General features: G+C 32.5%; 1 protein-coding gene across 1 annotated transcript; it reads right to left on the bottom strand.

The window, feature by feature from the left end:
- Nucleotides 1–165: 165 nt before the first annotated feature.
- LOC133854740 (late embryogenesis abundant protein At1g64065-like) lies at nucleotides 166–1,034 on the bottom strand. Its single transcript, XM_062291006.1, has one exon. It carries the CDS (start codon nucleotides 926–928, stop codon nucleotides 308–310), a length of 621 nt encoding a protein of 206 aa, XP_062146990.1. The 5' UTR covers nucleotides 929–1,034; the 3' UTR covers nucleotides 166–307.
- Nucleotides 1,035–16,381: the final 15,347 nt, after the last annotated feature.

Genomic DNA, 16,381 nt, shown 5'->3' with positions numbered 1-16,381 from the left:
TCATTTGAATGGAAGACGATCGGAATCTCATTGGAAGGATAAGTTTTTCATAGAAAGTGAAAAGAACAGTTAAAGATTTCCAAACCTTAGATCAATTAAAATAAATGTTTTCTTAATTATTTTATCAATTATATTACGAGAATTGCAGTAAAAACTACGTCAAAATGTGCCCAAAAATTATCTCTCTTTTGATGATATACATAAATGAATAAAAGTATACAACCCCTAAAAAAAATCTCACCAGCAACATAATATAAAACAAATTAACTAAGGGAAAATAAAATAAAATCCAAAAAAATCGCATTAATTATTTGCATATTAAGTCGTTGATCGTGCTGCTAATCAAGTTAACTGTCATGGTGCAATTCATCTCCGCAGTCTTCATCTTCTTTACAATCTTCAGCGAGCAAACTCTTCCTCTCAACTTGGCGTAGCTTCTGAGCTCTAACACCCCTGAATTTATGTCGATTTCTGACGCGTTCGACGACGTCGCATCAACAGTTATATTCATCTTCCTCGTCTCCTTAGCACGAGCAAGCCCACGTGCTATTTTCCTCTTCCCAACAGTCGCGCCGCCATATTGGATGTCGGCGACGCCGCTCTCAAATTCGAAGTAGCCAAAGTTCATGTTCTTGATACTCATTTCTGCAACCAAAGTCGCGTTGAAAGAAGGAGACGGAGAATTGCCGTACCTGAGGTTCTTCACCGTGACCGACGTTAGTTTCACTTCCGGGCTTTTGATACGCAACACTGTTACTGCGAAAACTAAAGCGACGATGCTCAGGACGACGAATCCGGCGAGAACACATACAAAGCATTTTCCGGGCCGGCGTTGGTCTCCGTGTTTGAACATGGAAAACTCTAAGTCGTCTCTCCGATGATATCCTCCGGCGGGTGACAAACGGTCTGCGTAATGCTCTTTGGTCATTCTTTGTGGTTGTAAAGACTGAGCAGTTGGCAGGGTTTTTCTGTTGGGTTACTTTCTTGGAGCGCAGGGATCTGAAAAAGTGATGGGCGTTGGGATTCTTATGAACTAAGTAACTGATATATGAGAAATAGCGTGATAATTAAGCCAAGAAACCGCGTTTAATAATAGAGGATTAGTGAGTGAAGTACAGTTGTCAGCTGCAAAAGTTCCGTGTCGGTGTGTTCGTGGGCATCGTGGAAGTTATCAGTTATTTTTTTCCACCATACGAGGTAAACAACTTTTTGAGACATGATATTTATATGATCGGTAATCATGGGATAGTAAAATTTAATAATTAATTTTTACAATCATGAGAATGGTGTTGTGGGGATTAAGGGTATGATTGGATTTGCCGTTTTAAAAGTTAGAGTTAAAAATAATGATTTTAAAATATGTAATTAGAAAAAATATTTTTTAAAAATATAGTTATGCGTGTGGTAAAATCGTAATTTGACTTTTAAAATATTAAGTTAGTCTTTAAAATTCTGCGTTTTAAAAAAAACACTCCATTGCTTACGATTTGAAAAAACAGTTTTCTACGTTTTCAAATCGCAATTTTTTAAAAACGAAATTTTCAAACGATTTATTTTCTGCGATTTAATTTAAAATCGCATTGTTTACCAACGAAATCGCAATCTTAAACGCACCCTAAGATTTCATACAATTCTAAAAAATTTGTAGATTTTTAAATTACAGAATTTATTTCGTTTCTAGGCATCAAAACGTTTGGAAAACGTCATTTATTATTGAGATAAGAATTACAAGAACTTAAGAGACAAGAGTTACAAGATAATAAATTAGATTTATTGTTGTTAATATAAAAGTATAAGAGACTTGTAATCTTTAGACTATTTCTCTATAAATATAGTTTTGTATACAATCAAATGAATTAAGAAAATATGTAGTCAAAGAAAAGACTTTGACTTGTGAATGTAGGTCATAGGCCGAACCACCTTAATTCTATGTATCTATTTCTTATTCTCATCTCTATCTTAAATTAAATATTCTTACATCGTATCAGGGCTATAAGCTAACGCCAATATTCGATCCTATGCCAATTTTTTATTTTTGTTTCTTTGTTTTTTTTTTTTTTTGTTCACTCATCTTCACTCATCCTTTTGGATCTTCAAATAACCAAAATCAAAATGCCCACAAATATCTATTGTGTGCCAATTTTTTTTTTTCTTGGGTTTCCTCATCCTTCCACATTTTTTCATCATGTGCCCGAACTATTCCTCTTCCCATACCCACGTGAGTCTCTCTCTTTGTCAGGATGACATGCCGCATTGCCATTGTTTCCTCTATCAGCAAATACCACCCACCCAATTCTCTTTTGTTGAAAAAAAAATAATAATAAAAAGTCCAAAGAGGTTTTGGCCATAGTAGCCGCTTCCGGCCAAAGTTGTCAATATCAAAATTCCAGGCATAGTAGCCAATGTCAGCCTAAATCGCCAATGTCTAAGTATCGACCACAGTAGTTGATGCCAACTAGAATTGCTGAATTCCAAATTTCGGTGATAGAAACCGATGTTTCAATTTTGGCCATAGTACCATTTTTTTTTTCTAGCCCTTTGATGTTCAAAATCAAATCTCAACGCCTGTGATCTACCGTTGAGTTTGGGGGGGCATATTGAGACAAGAGTTACAAGAACTCAAGAGACAAGAGTTATAAGATGATAAATTAGATTTATTGTTGTTAATGTAGAGGTATAAGATACTTGCAAAGTTCAAACTATTTCTCTCTAAATAGTCTTGTATACAATCAAATGAATTAAGGAAAGTTGTAGCCAAAGAAAAGGCTTTGATGTGTAGATGTAAGTAATAGGCCGAACCACCTTAATTCTATGTCTCTCTTTCTTGTTCTCATCTCTTTCTTAAATTATATGTTCTTACATCTATTTTCATCAAATTTTAGCTTTCTATGTTGTAAAAAAATTTTGAGCAAAAATTGTCTTTTGATTTTCTGAACAAGAAGCGTCTATGTAAGAATGAAGAAAAAACTTTTGGGAGGAGAATTCTTACTAGCTTCTTAGATAACATGTCACAATCATCACAGTTACAACAATTTCGGTTCTCTCTCTCGGTAGACGAGGTATGTGTTTTGTTCTTGTCCTTTCTTATTTCTCAATCAACTTCTTTTCTGTAGAGATGTCGCATGATTCTTTTTGTTTTGTTTCTCTTCTTTTTCATTTTCTTTAATTACTAACCGTAGTAGGCCTTCAACTTTGTTATTTGGTTTGTTCTTTTATCTTTGTTTATTTCTCTGTTCTTTTAACCGTAGCTCTTGTTCCTTAGTTTTTCTTTGCGGTTTCTACCAACCGTAGCAAGTCATGAACCTATATTGATGTGATTTTTGTTTACTTTTCCTTTTCTTGTTTGACAACCAAAGTACCATAACACGTACAGCATGGTTCTTCTTCTTCTTCTTCTTCTTCTTTTATAAGGACCGTATAGCAGGTTTTTAGGATTTGTTTTTCTGACTTGTCACTTCTTTTTATTTTGACTTTTCTTTTCCTTTCAATTGGTCTAATCAAGAATACCCTTTTCTTTTCCTTCTTTTTTTGGCCTATGTCTCTTGTACGTCTCTGAAGCAGTGACAACTATTATTTTTCTTTTCCCCTTCTTTTCCTTTTTTTTTTTTTTTTTTTTTGCTTACTTCTACTCATTTTCCATTTCCTTTTTCTGTTTATCATAGTACCGCACGACTTGATTTTATTTCTTCTTGTCTTTTGTTCTTTCTTTTTTGTGGCAGGAATAGTCGTAATTAATTTTCTTGATTGTTATTTCTTTTCTTCTTCTTTTTCTTTTCCCTTTCACCTATATGAGTAACATAGATGACTCAAACCTTTTATTATTATAAAAAAAATCTATTAATTTCTGTCCAAAGGGTGATGAGAAGAGTCATAGATCGTCTTTTGTATTTTCTTGATAATTTTTCTATTATGATTTTATGGAGCTACTTTATCAAACAAACATATTTTAGTATCTTAATTATAATATCTCTTTTCTTGATTTTGACTTAAACAAATAATATTCTTTTAATAACATTTTTACAATGAAGTAATATCACGTTTTATGAATATGATATAAGAGTTTTCAAGAAACCCAAAACATACACACCCAATATTATTTAATAATTTTCTAATAACTATAAAATACATATAATCGTAATATAGGTAGAGATCGGAAAACCAAGATGCGTTAGGTCAAATTCTTATTATGATTTGCATTCTAACCTAGGGTTGACGTAGTTAAGTTTTATCGATACAGGTGGATACTATTTCAGATCAGTCTTTTAGAAGCAGTATCGAGGTAAGGAAATCCTCCACCCCTTTTAAAATTGTTTCTTGTTATACTATTTTATTCATTCTTCCTAGCAAATTTATGTATAAATATCATCTTTATATATTGTCAAATTTATTGCTTACATGAGAAATTTTTAAAAGTTTTTTAAGTGAAATTATTGATGAAAACTGATATTCTTGAAATTAGTATTGTTGAGAAAAGTCTTAGTCATAATATATTTTCCAGTTATAGTAAATTTATCTTTGTCTAAAAGTTTCCGAAATAGGGAAGTCACTGTCTTTAGAAAGTGATGAATATAAAATTTTATAAATGGAAAACTCTCCCATACGTTGCCTCAAGGTGTACCAAAAGAAGTGAAAAAAATGAGAAAAAGTTTTATAAAAGAGGCACGTGTGTGGGGGAGGTTATTTTGGCCCTAAAGATATTCACAGAGGTTAAATTCAGTACCGTTGCTTGGATGAAAGCACACCCGCTGAAGGACTTGAGAAGGCAGTAATTAATCTTTATGTCATGCTAAATGCATTTTGATTAATTAGCTGACGAGATAGGCCTGTGGTCACAGTTCCCTGCTAATAATTGACATGGTCACAAGGACCACGCAACCCTAGTACATAGGGCGTAATAGTGTGCATGGGCCATAAAAATGAGAAGTTTTAATTATTAGCAAGTATCTTTACTTTTAAGCAAAATATTGAACTTATATTTTATGTCTTCTGGAAATTTAAAGTATAAGCGTGTTTTAAGTACAGTTTTAAAGAAAATGTTTTTTAACTCAACGGTTTTATAGTTGAAGGTTATCTTACTGAGCATTTCTCACTCACCCTTACTTTGTTTTTATTTTTAGGATATAAGCAGAGAAACTTAGGCGGCTGGAATGGGGATTAGGCTAGCGATAGGAGCATTGCATGACAATTACCCTAGTAAGTGTGCTAGCACAAGAATTTAAGTTTTATTTTGGGTTTTATTTATTCCACCCAACATAAATGTTATTTAGAAATACTCGTTTCCGCATTTATTGAAGATCTAAATTTAAAACTATTTTAGAGTATTTTAATAATTCAACATATTAGTTAGATTCTCTGGCAGACCTTATGATTCTTTGCGACTTTGCATAAGAAAATGGACAAACCTAGCCTTAACGGCTTGGGGGCGTTACAGTCCTTGTCGTTCAATGCTAGCAATCTCAAACCAAGAATCATGAATCAAGTGGTTGGCTTCAAGATTGAAAACCTAACGGACCTTGTCGATGCTAGGTTCATCCATTTTCCTAACGACAAGGTCTGCTGGACATTGTCGTTCGATGCATATTTAAAACACGCTTATACTTTAAATTTCTAGAAGATATAAAATATTAGTTTAGTGTTTTGCTTAAACGTAAAGATACTAGCTGATAATTAAAACTTCTCATTTTTATGGCCCATGCACACTATTATGCCCTCTGTACTAGGGTTGCGTGGTCCTTGTGACCATGTCAATTATTGGCAAGAAACTGTGGCCACAGGCCTGCCTCGTAAGCTAATTAATCAAAGTGCACTTAGTATGACATAAGAATGAATGGCCACCATCTCAAGTCCTTCAGCGGGTGTGTTTCCATCCAAGCAACGATACCAAGCTTAACCTCTGGGAATATCTCTAGGGCCAAAATAATCTCCGTCACACACGTACCTCTTTTATAAAACCTTTTCTCATTTTTTTCACTTCTCTTAGTACACCTTGAGGCAATGTATGTGAGGGTTTTCCATTTATAAAATATTTATATTCATCACTTTCTAAAGATAGTGACTTCCATATTTTGAGAACTTTTAGACGAAGATAAATTTACTATAACCGGAAAATATACCAAGACTAAGACTTTTCTCAACAATACTGATTTCAAGAATATCATATTTCATCAATAATTTCACTTCAAAAACTCTTAAAAATTTCTCATGCAAGCAATAAAATTGACAATATACAAAGATGATATTTATACATAAATCTGCTAGAAAGAATGAATAAAATAGTATAACATGAAACAATTTTAGAAGGGGTAGATGATTCCCTTACCTCGATACTGCTCTTAAAAGACTGATCTAAAATATTACCCACCTGTATTGATAAAACTTAACTACGTCAACCCTAGGATAGAATGCAAATCCTAATAAGAATCGGACCTAACGCATCCTGATTTTTCGATCTCTACCTATATTTCAATTATATGTATTTTATAGTTATTAGAAAATTATTAAACAATATTTGGGTGTGTATGTTTTGGGTTTTATAAAAACTCTTATATCATATTCATAAAACGTGATATTAGCTCACTGTAAAAAAGTTATTAAAAGAATATTATTTGTTCAAGTCAAAATAAAGAAAAGAGATATTATAATTAAGATACTAAAATATCATTGTTTGATAAAGTAGCTCCATAAAATCATAATAGAAAAATTGTCAAGAAAATACAAAAGACGATCTATGACTCTTCTCATCACCCTTTGGACTGAAATTGATAGATTTATTTTATAATAACAAAAGCCTTGACTCATCACTGTTACTCACAAAGGTGAAAGGGAAAAGAAAATTGATAAATTGATAATTGCACCTCTGTTTCTTGGGATTGGCCTAAATTATGAATCACTCCCTGTGGTAGGGTTGGCCTAAATTACGAATCACTCACTGTGGTACTATAATTATAAATCACTCTCTGAACTCGTTTTCCGTCCACCAAGTAAATAAAGTGGTGCAATTATCCCAAAAAAAGAAAAAGAAAAGAAAAGAAATAACAATCAAGAAAATTAATTAGTACTATTCCTGCCATAGAAAAGAAAGAACAAAAGACAAGAAGAAATAAAAATAAGTTGTGCGGTATTATGATAAACAGAAAAAGGAAACAGAAAAGGAGTAGAAGGAAGCAAAGAAAAAGGAAAAGAAGAAGAAAAGAAAAACAATAGTTGTCACTGCTATAGGGACGTGCAAGAGAAATAGACAAAAAAAGAAGGAAAAGAAAACGGTATATATTCTTGATTATAACAATTGAAAGGAAAAGAAAAGAGAAAATAAAAAGAAGAAGTGACAAGTTAGAAAATAACCATGCTGTCTTATGGTATTTTGGTTGTCAGAAAAGAAAATGAAAAGAAGACAAAAATCACATCAATATAGGTTCATGACTTGCTACGGTTGGTAGAATTACCGAAAAGAAAAACCAAGGAACAAGAGCTACGGTTAGAAGAACAGAGAAATAAACAAAGATAAAACAACAAACCAAATAATAATTGAAGGCTGCTACGGTTAGTAGTTAAAGAAAATGAAAGAGAAAGAGAAACAAAACAAAAAGAATCATGTGACATCTCTACAGAAAAAGAAGCTGCAAAAGAAAGGAAAAGAACCAAAAAACACTACAAGAAATTTGATCATTAGCAGCCACATTATTAGCGGCCAACGCATAGTAGCCACTAATGATCATATTATTAGCGGCCAAATACAATTGGCCGCTAATAGTCGCCGTTATTTGTAAACTATTAGCGGTCACCTAATTGTGGTCGCTAATAATTTGACGGGGGAGGTGCGAAAAATTCCGGGAAACTATTAGCGGCGACAAATGTCGCCGCTAATAATAAAACTATTAGTGGCCAAAACAGTGGCTGCTAATAATTGATTATTAGCGGCCATATAAAAAAGTGGCCGCTAATAATCAATTATTAGCGGCCACTTTTTTGGCCGCGAATAATCCATTCCCCGCCAAGTTATTAGCGGCCACTTTTTTATATGGCCGCTAATACTATTTAGCCTTTTTTTTTTTTTTTTTTTTTTTTTTTTTTATGTTTTCAAAATAATATGTGCAAACTTTTTTCTTTTTATATTTTTTTTAATGTTTTCAAAATTTTCATTTTTTTTTTGTTTTTATTTTAAATATATATTTTTCATTCATAATTTTTTTTTTGTTTTTCTTTAATTTTTTTAATTTGTTTGTAAAAAATATGTTTTTAAAAAAAATTGGTTTTTTTAAAATAATAAAAAGAAAAGTTAATTTTTGGTTTTTCTATCAACAAAAAAAAAAAATCGTTCTTTTTTTTTTTTTTAAAAAAATATTAATAGAAAGCTAGTTTTTTTTTTTTTTTTTTTCATTTGTTTTTTTTTTTTAAAAAAAGAAAAAGAAAAAGAACGATTTCCTTTTTTATGTGGCCGCTAATAATATTTACCCTTTTTTTTTATGTTTTCAAAATAATATGTGCTAACTTTTTTCCTTTTTTTTTTTTTTTAAATGTTTTCAAAATTTTCATTTTTTTTGTTTGTTTTTATTTTAAATATATATTTTTCATTCTTAATTTTTTTTTTCTTTAATTTGTTTGTAAAAAATAATTTTTTTAAAAAATTGGTTTTTTAAAATAATAAAAAGAAAAGTTAATTTTTGGTTTTTCTATCAACAAAAAAAAAAAAAAAAAATCGTTCTTTTTCCTTTTTTTTTTTTAAAAAAAAAAAAGAAAAGATTAATAGAAAGCTAGTTTTTCTTTTTATTTTTTCGTTTGTTTTTTTTTTTTTTAAAAAATAATAATAATTGTTTTCCAGAACTATTAGCGGCCACTTTTTTGGCCGCTAATAATATTTACCCTTTTTTTATGTTTTCAAAATAATATGTGCTAACTTTTTTCCTTTTTTTTTTTAATAAAAAGAAAAGTTAATTTTTGGTTTTTCTATCAACAAAAAAAAAATGTTCTTTTTCAATTTTTTTTTTTTTTAAAAAAAAGATTAATAGAAAGTTAGTTTTTCTTTTTATTTTTTCGTTTGTTTTTTTAAAAAAAAAAAAAAAAAAAAAAAATTGTTTTCCAGAACTATTAGCGGCCACTTTATTTGTGGCCGCTAATAGTTGATTATTAGTGGCCGCTTTTCGAAAAATTGGTTTTTTTTTTTTTTTTATAAAAAAAAAAAAAGTTAATTTTTGGTTTTTCTTTCAACAAACAAAAAAAAAATCGTTCTTTTTTCTTTTTTTTTTTTTTTTTTTAAATAATAGAAAACTAGTTTTTCTTTTTTATTTTTCGTTTTTTTTTTTTTAAAAAAATTGTTTTCATAATTAATGCACTATGGTCGATCAGATGATTTATCAATCATATTAATCGATCAAACCTTTATTGTGTGAAGTCTGATCAGTCGAACTCTATCACGATCGATCAAATGATCTATCGATCCTATTGGTTTATCAAGATCGATCGAATGATTTATTGATCTTATTGATTGATTAGGATCGATCGGATGATCTATCGGTCTTATCGATCGATTGGATGATCTATTGATCCTATTGGTCTATCAAGATCAATCGAATGATCTATTAATCGTATTAATTGATCACGATCGATCGGATAATCTATCGGTCTTATCGATCGATTGGATGATCTATCGATCCTATTGGTCTATCAAGATCAATAGAATGATCTATCAATCCTATTGATTGATCACGATCGATCGGATGATCTATCGGTCCTATTGATCGGTCACGATCGATCGGATAATCTATCGATCCTATTGATCGGTCACGATCGATCGGATGATCTATCGATCCTATTGATTGATCACGATCGATCGAATGATCTATCGGTCCTATTGATCAGTCACGATCGATCGGATGATCTATCGGTCCTATTGATCGATCACGATCGATCGGATGATCTGTCGGTCTTATCGATCGATTGGATGATCTATCGATCATATTGTTCTATCAAGATCAATCGAATGATCTATCAATCCTATTGATTCATCACGATCGATCGGATGATCTATCGGTCCTATTGATCGGTCACGATCGATCGGATGATCTATCGATCCTATTGATCAGTCACGATCGATCGGATGATCTATCGGTCCTATTGATCGGTCACGATCGATCGGATAATCTATCAATCCTTTTGATCGGTAACGATCGATCGGATGATCTATCGGTCCTATTGATCGGTCACGATCGATCGGATGATCTATCGATCCTATTGATCGGTCACGATCGATCGGATGATCTATCGGTCCTATTGATCAGTCACGATCTATCGGTTCTATTGATCGGTCACGATCGATCGGATAATCTATCGATCATTTTGATCGGTCACGATCGATCGGATGATCTATCGATCCTATTGATCGATCACGATCGATCGGATGATCTATCGGTCCTATTGATCAGTCACTATCGATCGGATGATCTATCGGTCCTATTAATCGATCATGATCGATCGGATGATCTATCGGTCTTATCGATCGATGGGATGATCTATCGATCCTATTGGTCTATCAAGATCAATCGAATGATCTATCAATCCTATTGATCGATCACAATCGATCGGATGATCCATCGATCCTATTGATCGATCACGATCGATCGGATGATCTATTGATCCTATTGATCGATCATGATCGATCAGATGATCTATCGGTCTTATTGATCGGTCACGATCGATCGGATGATCTATCGGTCCTATTGATCGGTCACGATCGATCGGATGATCTATCGGTCCTATTGATCGGTCACGATCGATCGGATGATCTATCGGTCCTATTGATCGGTCACGATCGATCGGATGATCTATCGATCTTATTGGTCTATCAAGATCGATCGGATGATCTATCAATTCTATTGATCGATCACAATCGATCGGATTATCTATCGATCGATCAAGATTGATCTATTGATCTATCACGATCGATCGGCTGATCTATCAATCCTATAGGTCTATCACGATCGATCGGATTATCTATCGATCGATCAAGATTGATCTATTGATCTATCACGATCGATCGGCTGATCTATCAATCCTATAGGTCTATCACGATCGATCGGATGATCTATCGATCATATAGGTCTATCAAGATTAATCGGATGATCTATCGATCCTATTGATCGATCGCGATTGATCCATAGGATCGATAGATCATCCGATCAATATTGATAGACCTATATGATCGATAGATCAACCAGGATCATAATACAAACATCAAATTGAATGTGGTAAAACCATCCGAACAATCCTTGTGCATAATCATTGTGCATAAATCCGTTCAATTGTGATAAGATTATTGGATCGATTGAACATTAAATTAATCTAACATATGATAGATCATAAGCACTAATCTGATCGATCGTAATATACTTGAGCCCCCTAAACTATGACCACATTTTTATTTAGGCCTTCAAACTTTAAAAATTGAAATTAGGGCCCCCTAAACTATGACCACATTTTAATTAGGCCTTCAAACTTTAAAAATTGACATTAGGGCCCCCCAAACTATGACCACATTTTAATTAGGCCTTCAAACTTTAAAAATTGACATTAGAGCCCCCTAAACTACTATCGCGTGTCAAATTAGACATTTTGTCATTTTTATGCTCCAAATGCACTTGAGGTTATTAAACAGTATTACCATTTGCTAAAAATGAAAATTATTAAAAAATAAACAAAAGGGGAAAAACTAAAATTACGAAAAAGGGGTGGCCTTTTTCATATTAGCTATATTAATTTTTGTTATTTTTTTTAATAACTCCAATGGTATTTTGGGTAGACAAATGCAATTATAGGGATCGAGTGTGCATTTTTTCCTTTTTTAAAAAATAAAATAATAAAAAGAAAATTTGGTTTTTTTTTTTTAAATTAATAACTTTCATTTTTGAGAAATATATTAACATATAATTAATTAAATGGGAGAAATGAAAATTAAAAACAAGCGGGAATAGTACTGGCGCTAAATGAAAATTTCGCACCAAATTAAATCTGACTGTTTGCCCTAAATTCCTAATTCTAATCCTCTATCTCTCTCACATTCTCCTCTCTATTTCTCGCCTACTTCATTGCAAGAATACGAGGTTTGTCAAATCACATTCTCCTCTCCATTTTTCAGGTAGAGACTCTCTTCTTTCTTTCAAATAATTTATGCTGTTTTGCCGAGCAGTTTCTCATCTATACTCTAATATTTTTCTCTAGCGATTTCATTTCGTCACTGCAAATCCACACAACAAAGCTTCTCTATTGGTCAGTTTCTCTCTCTCTCCACCTTTTGTTTTTCTCAGATGGCAACTTTATGATTCGAGACGCCAAACAGGGCTAATCATAGGGACACAGCTTGAATTTCACTTAAATCATGACCACTGCCCACATACACACAGCCGGCCAAACACAAGAGGGCCATCATCCACCCACTGAAAGTTAAAGGCCCCAAGAGAAATAACGAAATCAAACAGAAAATCAAACCCCAACATCAAAGGTTAATCGGCCAAACCTCCATAGAACCTGCAACCTCAAATATCATCCACCCACCGAAAGTTAAAGGCCCCAAGAGAAATAACCCAATCAATTTTTAACAGAAAATTAGGGGAAAACTTAAGCAAAAACCAAAGAAAGGAAAAGAGGGATCTCACCTTGGTGGACTGAAACTCGGACCCCAGTAGCTCGAGTTCTCACTAGCTCTCACTCTCGATCTCTCTCAAGTTGTGTGGGTGTGGGTGTGCGAGAGGAAGATGAAGAGAGGAAGAAGAGAGAAGAGGGAAAGCGGTGCGTGAGATGGGGAGAGGGGCTGGGTGTGTGGGAGTGCTCTGGAGGAGAAGAAAGAAGAACAGAGAAGGAAGAAAAATAAAAGAAAAAAGAAGAGGGAGAGAGGCGTGCTAGTGAGGGAGAAGGATCCGGAAGAAAAGAGAGAAAGAGAAAGAGAAAGGGGAAGAGAGTGGCTGGGTGTGCATGCTTGAGATGGGGAGAGGGGCTGGGTGAGGGAGAAGGATCCGGAAGAAAAGAGAAAAAGAGAAAGAAGAAAAAGAAAAGAAAAAAGAAGATGGAGAGAGGCGTGCTAGTGAGGGAGAAGGATCTGGAAGAAAAGAGAGAAAGAGAAAGAGAAAGGCGAAGAGAGGGGCTAGGTGTGCGTGCGTGAGATGGGGACAAGAAGAAAAAAGGGCAAGAGAGAGGGAGTGGGGGACCATCTTTTTAGTGAGTGGGGGACCATCTTTTTGTATAAGAAAATTTGAACTATGCAGACAACAGATTATTAACAATATAGTATGTTTTTGATACTCTTTATCACAGAGATGAGACTACAATTATGTAATAAGGAAATGTTAAAGACAACATTATATACTCTTTATCACCTTCAACATTAGTGATTGTTCCACGTAAATAACAAAAGAATAATCCATAACCTCCAAGCAGATTATACTTTGTTTAAAACAATATTAGGGAGATATCATCAGATTCAATTACTGCCACTTTAAAGAGTGGCATCAAATGAACATTGTTACCTTTGGTTACAACATCATTTATTATCAAGTAGGATGGGTACATTTGAAATAGTCAACCAATATATATATATATATATATATGTGTGTGTGTGTGTGTGTGTAACTTTTTCTCACCAAGTTTTAATGGGTTTCGTTCTTCATTTTCCCCTTTTTTTAGTGGAATTTCGCTTCCAATAATTTTACTGATTCAATTACTGCCACTTTAAAGAGTGGCATCAAATGAACATTGTTACCTTTGGTTACAACATTATTTATTATCAAGTAGGATGGGTACATTTGAAATAGTCAACCAATATATATATATGTGTGTCTGTAACTTTTTCTCACCAAGTTTTAATGGGTTTCGTTCTTCATTTTCCCTTTTTTTTAGTGGAATTTCGCTTCCCCTATTAGGAATAACACCTTATTGATTGATTCTTGCCTTTTTCTGTTCCTTTTTTTCTTTTATTCCAATATATATATTTTTTATAATTGTTTTATCCCTACGATCAGTTCTAATTGTATCAAATAAAAATTTAAAATTTTGATCTTCTGTATCAATTCTTACTTGTTTGTTTTCCATAAATTAATAAAGTCCTTTCAAATTTAAATTTGATGTTGATTTTCCGGCAAACTGACTAATTATGTTGAACAAATAAATAATTTTTGTTGATAATGATTTTACTACTATTGAACAAGAGTAGCTGCGTGTAGAATTTTTCAAAGATGGCTAACTTTTGTTTTTTAAAACCAGATTAGCAACTTTTTTTTAGTCCAAACACAATTTTTTTTTCTTTTTTATGAAAAATAATTTATAAGAAGGGCAGTAGACCGAAAGTATACAAAAGAAAATACCTAACTAGGAAGAGAAAAACGTACAAGAAAATCGACAAAATTAAACAACAAAGAGGAAAGTAAAACACAATTATTATAGAAGAATAAAAATTGGATACTAAAAGGTTGCAAAGAACTAAAAGACTAGATTTCAGCAATTTATGAAGCATCACAATAATATAAAATTAACCAAAGGGGAAAATAAAACACAATTATTATTGAAGAATAAAAATTGGATACTAAAAGGTTGCAAAGAACTAAAAGACTAGATTTCAGCAATTTATGAAGCATCACAATAATATAAAATTAACCAAAGGGGAAAATAAAACACAATTATTATTGAAGAATAAAAATTGGATACTAAAAGGTTGCAAAGAACTAAAAGACTAGATTTCAGCAATTTATGAAGCATCACAATAATATAAAATTAACCAAAGGGGAAAATAAAACAGATACTAAAAGGTTGCAAAGAACTACAAGACTAGATTTCAGCAATTTATGAAGCATCACAATAATATAAAATTAACCAAAGGGGAAAATAAAACACAATTATTATTGAAGAATAAAAATTGGATACTAAAAGGTTGCAAAGAACTAAAAGATTAGATTTCAGCAATTTATGAAGTTCATAAGAGATTTTGGCCTTTTGGGTGGTTGAGACTCGCAAAAGCCAAGTGATAGTGAGCCAAAAAGCAGGGGGGAAAAAGGCACCATTAGGTGTAACCCTACCCAACGTTTGAAAATCCCATAATATGGAGGAACTACACAATGGAATGCATCTACACAATGCATTATTCAGATTGTATAATTAATTATTATATTTTATGTTTTAAAATCAAATCAAAATTTCAGTAACTTTCAGTACTGAAAGTTGAGGTATAATTAATTATTTTATTTTATTTTTTCCACCCATATCAATTCAAAACATGCAACTGCAGAAAACACTGCTAATGCCTCAGAAATAACAGGATCCATTGTGTATGATTTGGAAGGAACCACGCATAGTTAACAAGAGACAACCTTCATGATTTCTAGCTATTATGTCAATCCTCATCCTCTTATTTTCTTTGTCCACAGCAAAATCCTAGTTTACATTAACAAAACCAAATGAAGGAACATTCCACGTACACTTGGGGACTCAATTTCTCCACACTTTGCATTTTAATAGCTAAAATGATAATGTCACATATATAACTACAACCAACAAATATGATTATACATATATAGGAACTTTAAGGACTAGAGGACCAAAAGTTTCAATATTTGGATAACAACTAAAAAATAACTATATAACTTTAAGAGAACATATAACACGTGATTTTTTTATATCTTTTTTTTATTTTTTATTATTTTTCTTATTATTTTTTGTATTTACAATATGGAGTAGTAATTCTTAATTTCTTTCTCTATTGAGTGCCCGTGGTAGCTATTTTATTATGCTTGCAGTTATCTAGTATATAAGAGCATAGACTATGATTTATGCTTTGTTGTCTACTTCCCAGTTTTTTTTTCTTTTTTTAAATGAAATCAGCGATTGTTTCTAAGTTATTTGGGAATGTATAATAGTATTTCTGGAAATAGCTTTCTTGTGGTATCTTAGCTTGTGATGTGTTGGGGTATATTTGTAGTCTAGGGGCTATGAACGTTGTTGAGATGACCTTTAGAAACGAGAATATGGAAGCTGGAAATGAAAAAAAGGAGTAGGAATCTCCATACTTGGAGGAGGTAGCTTCTTTTCAATACATAACTACGTAGATAAAGTTGCATAGACGTGAAAGTTCCATTGTAGTTAATAGTGTGTGTTCAAACCACATTTACCTATTTGAGAAGGCTGAAACCCTCCAACAAGTACAAATGACTTGCTCCATTGAAGCACTTGTCGAGTGTGCATTAAAATCATCGGCTTTGTTTGTCACTCTTTTTCATTATCTCTTTAATGATTTTGACATAAGTTGTCATTCTCCCTCTTTTTCATTCTCCTAAATCATTTCCTATTGGTATTCTTGTGACTTGGGCATTAATGTAGGCAAAGAGTAAATAGTTATAGAGACATCAAG

The sequence above is a fragment of the Alnus glutinosa genome, chromosome 13 (genome assembly GCF_958979055.1).
Source record: "Alnus glutinosa chromosome 13, dhAlnGlut1.1, whole genome shotgun sequence".
In the NCBI taxonomy this organism is placed as follows: Eukaryota; Viridiplantae; Streptophyta; class Magnoliopsida; order Fagales; family Betulaceae; genus Alnus; species Alnus glutinosa.
Note: the sequence above shows the minus strand (reverse complement) of the source record. Positions and strands in the feature narration are given on the sequence as shown.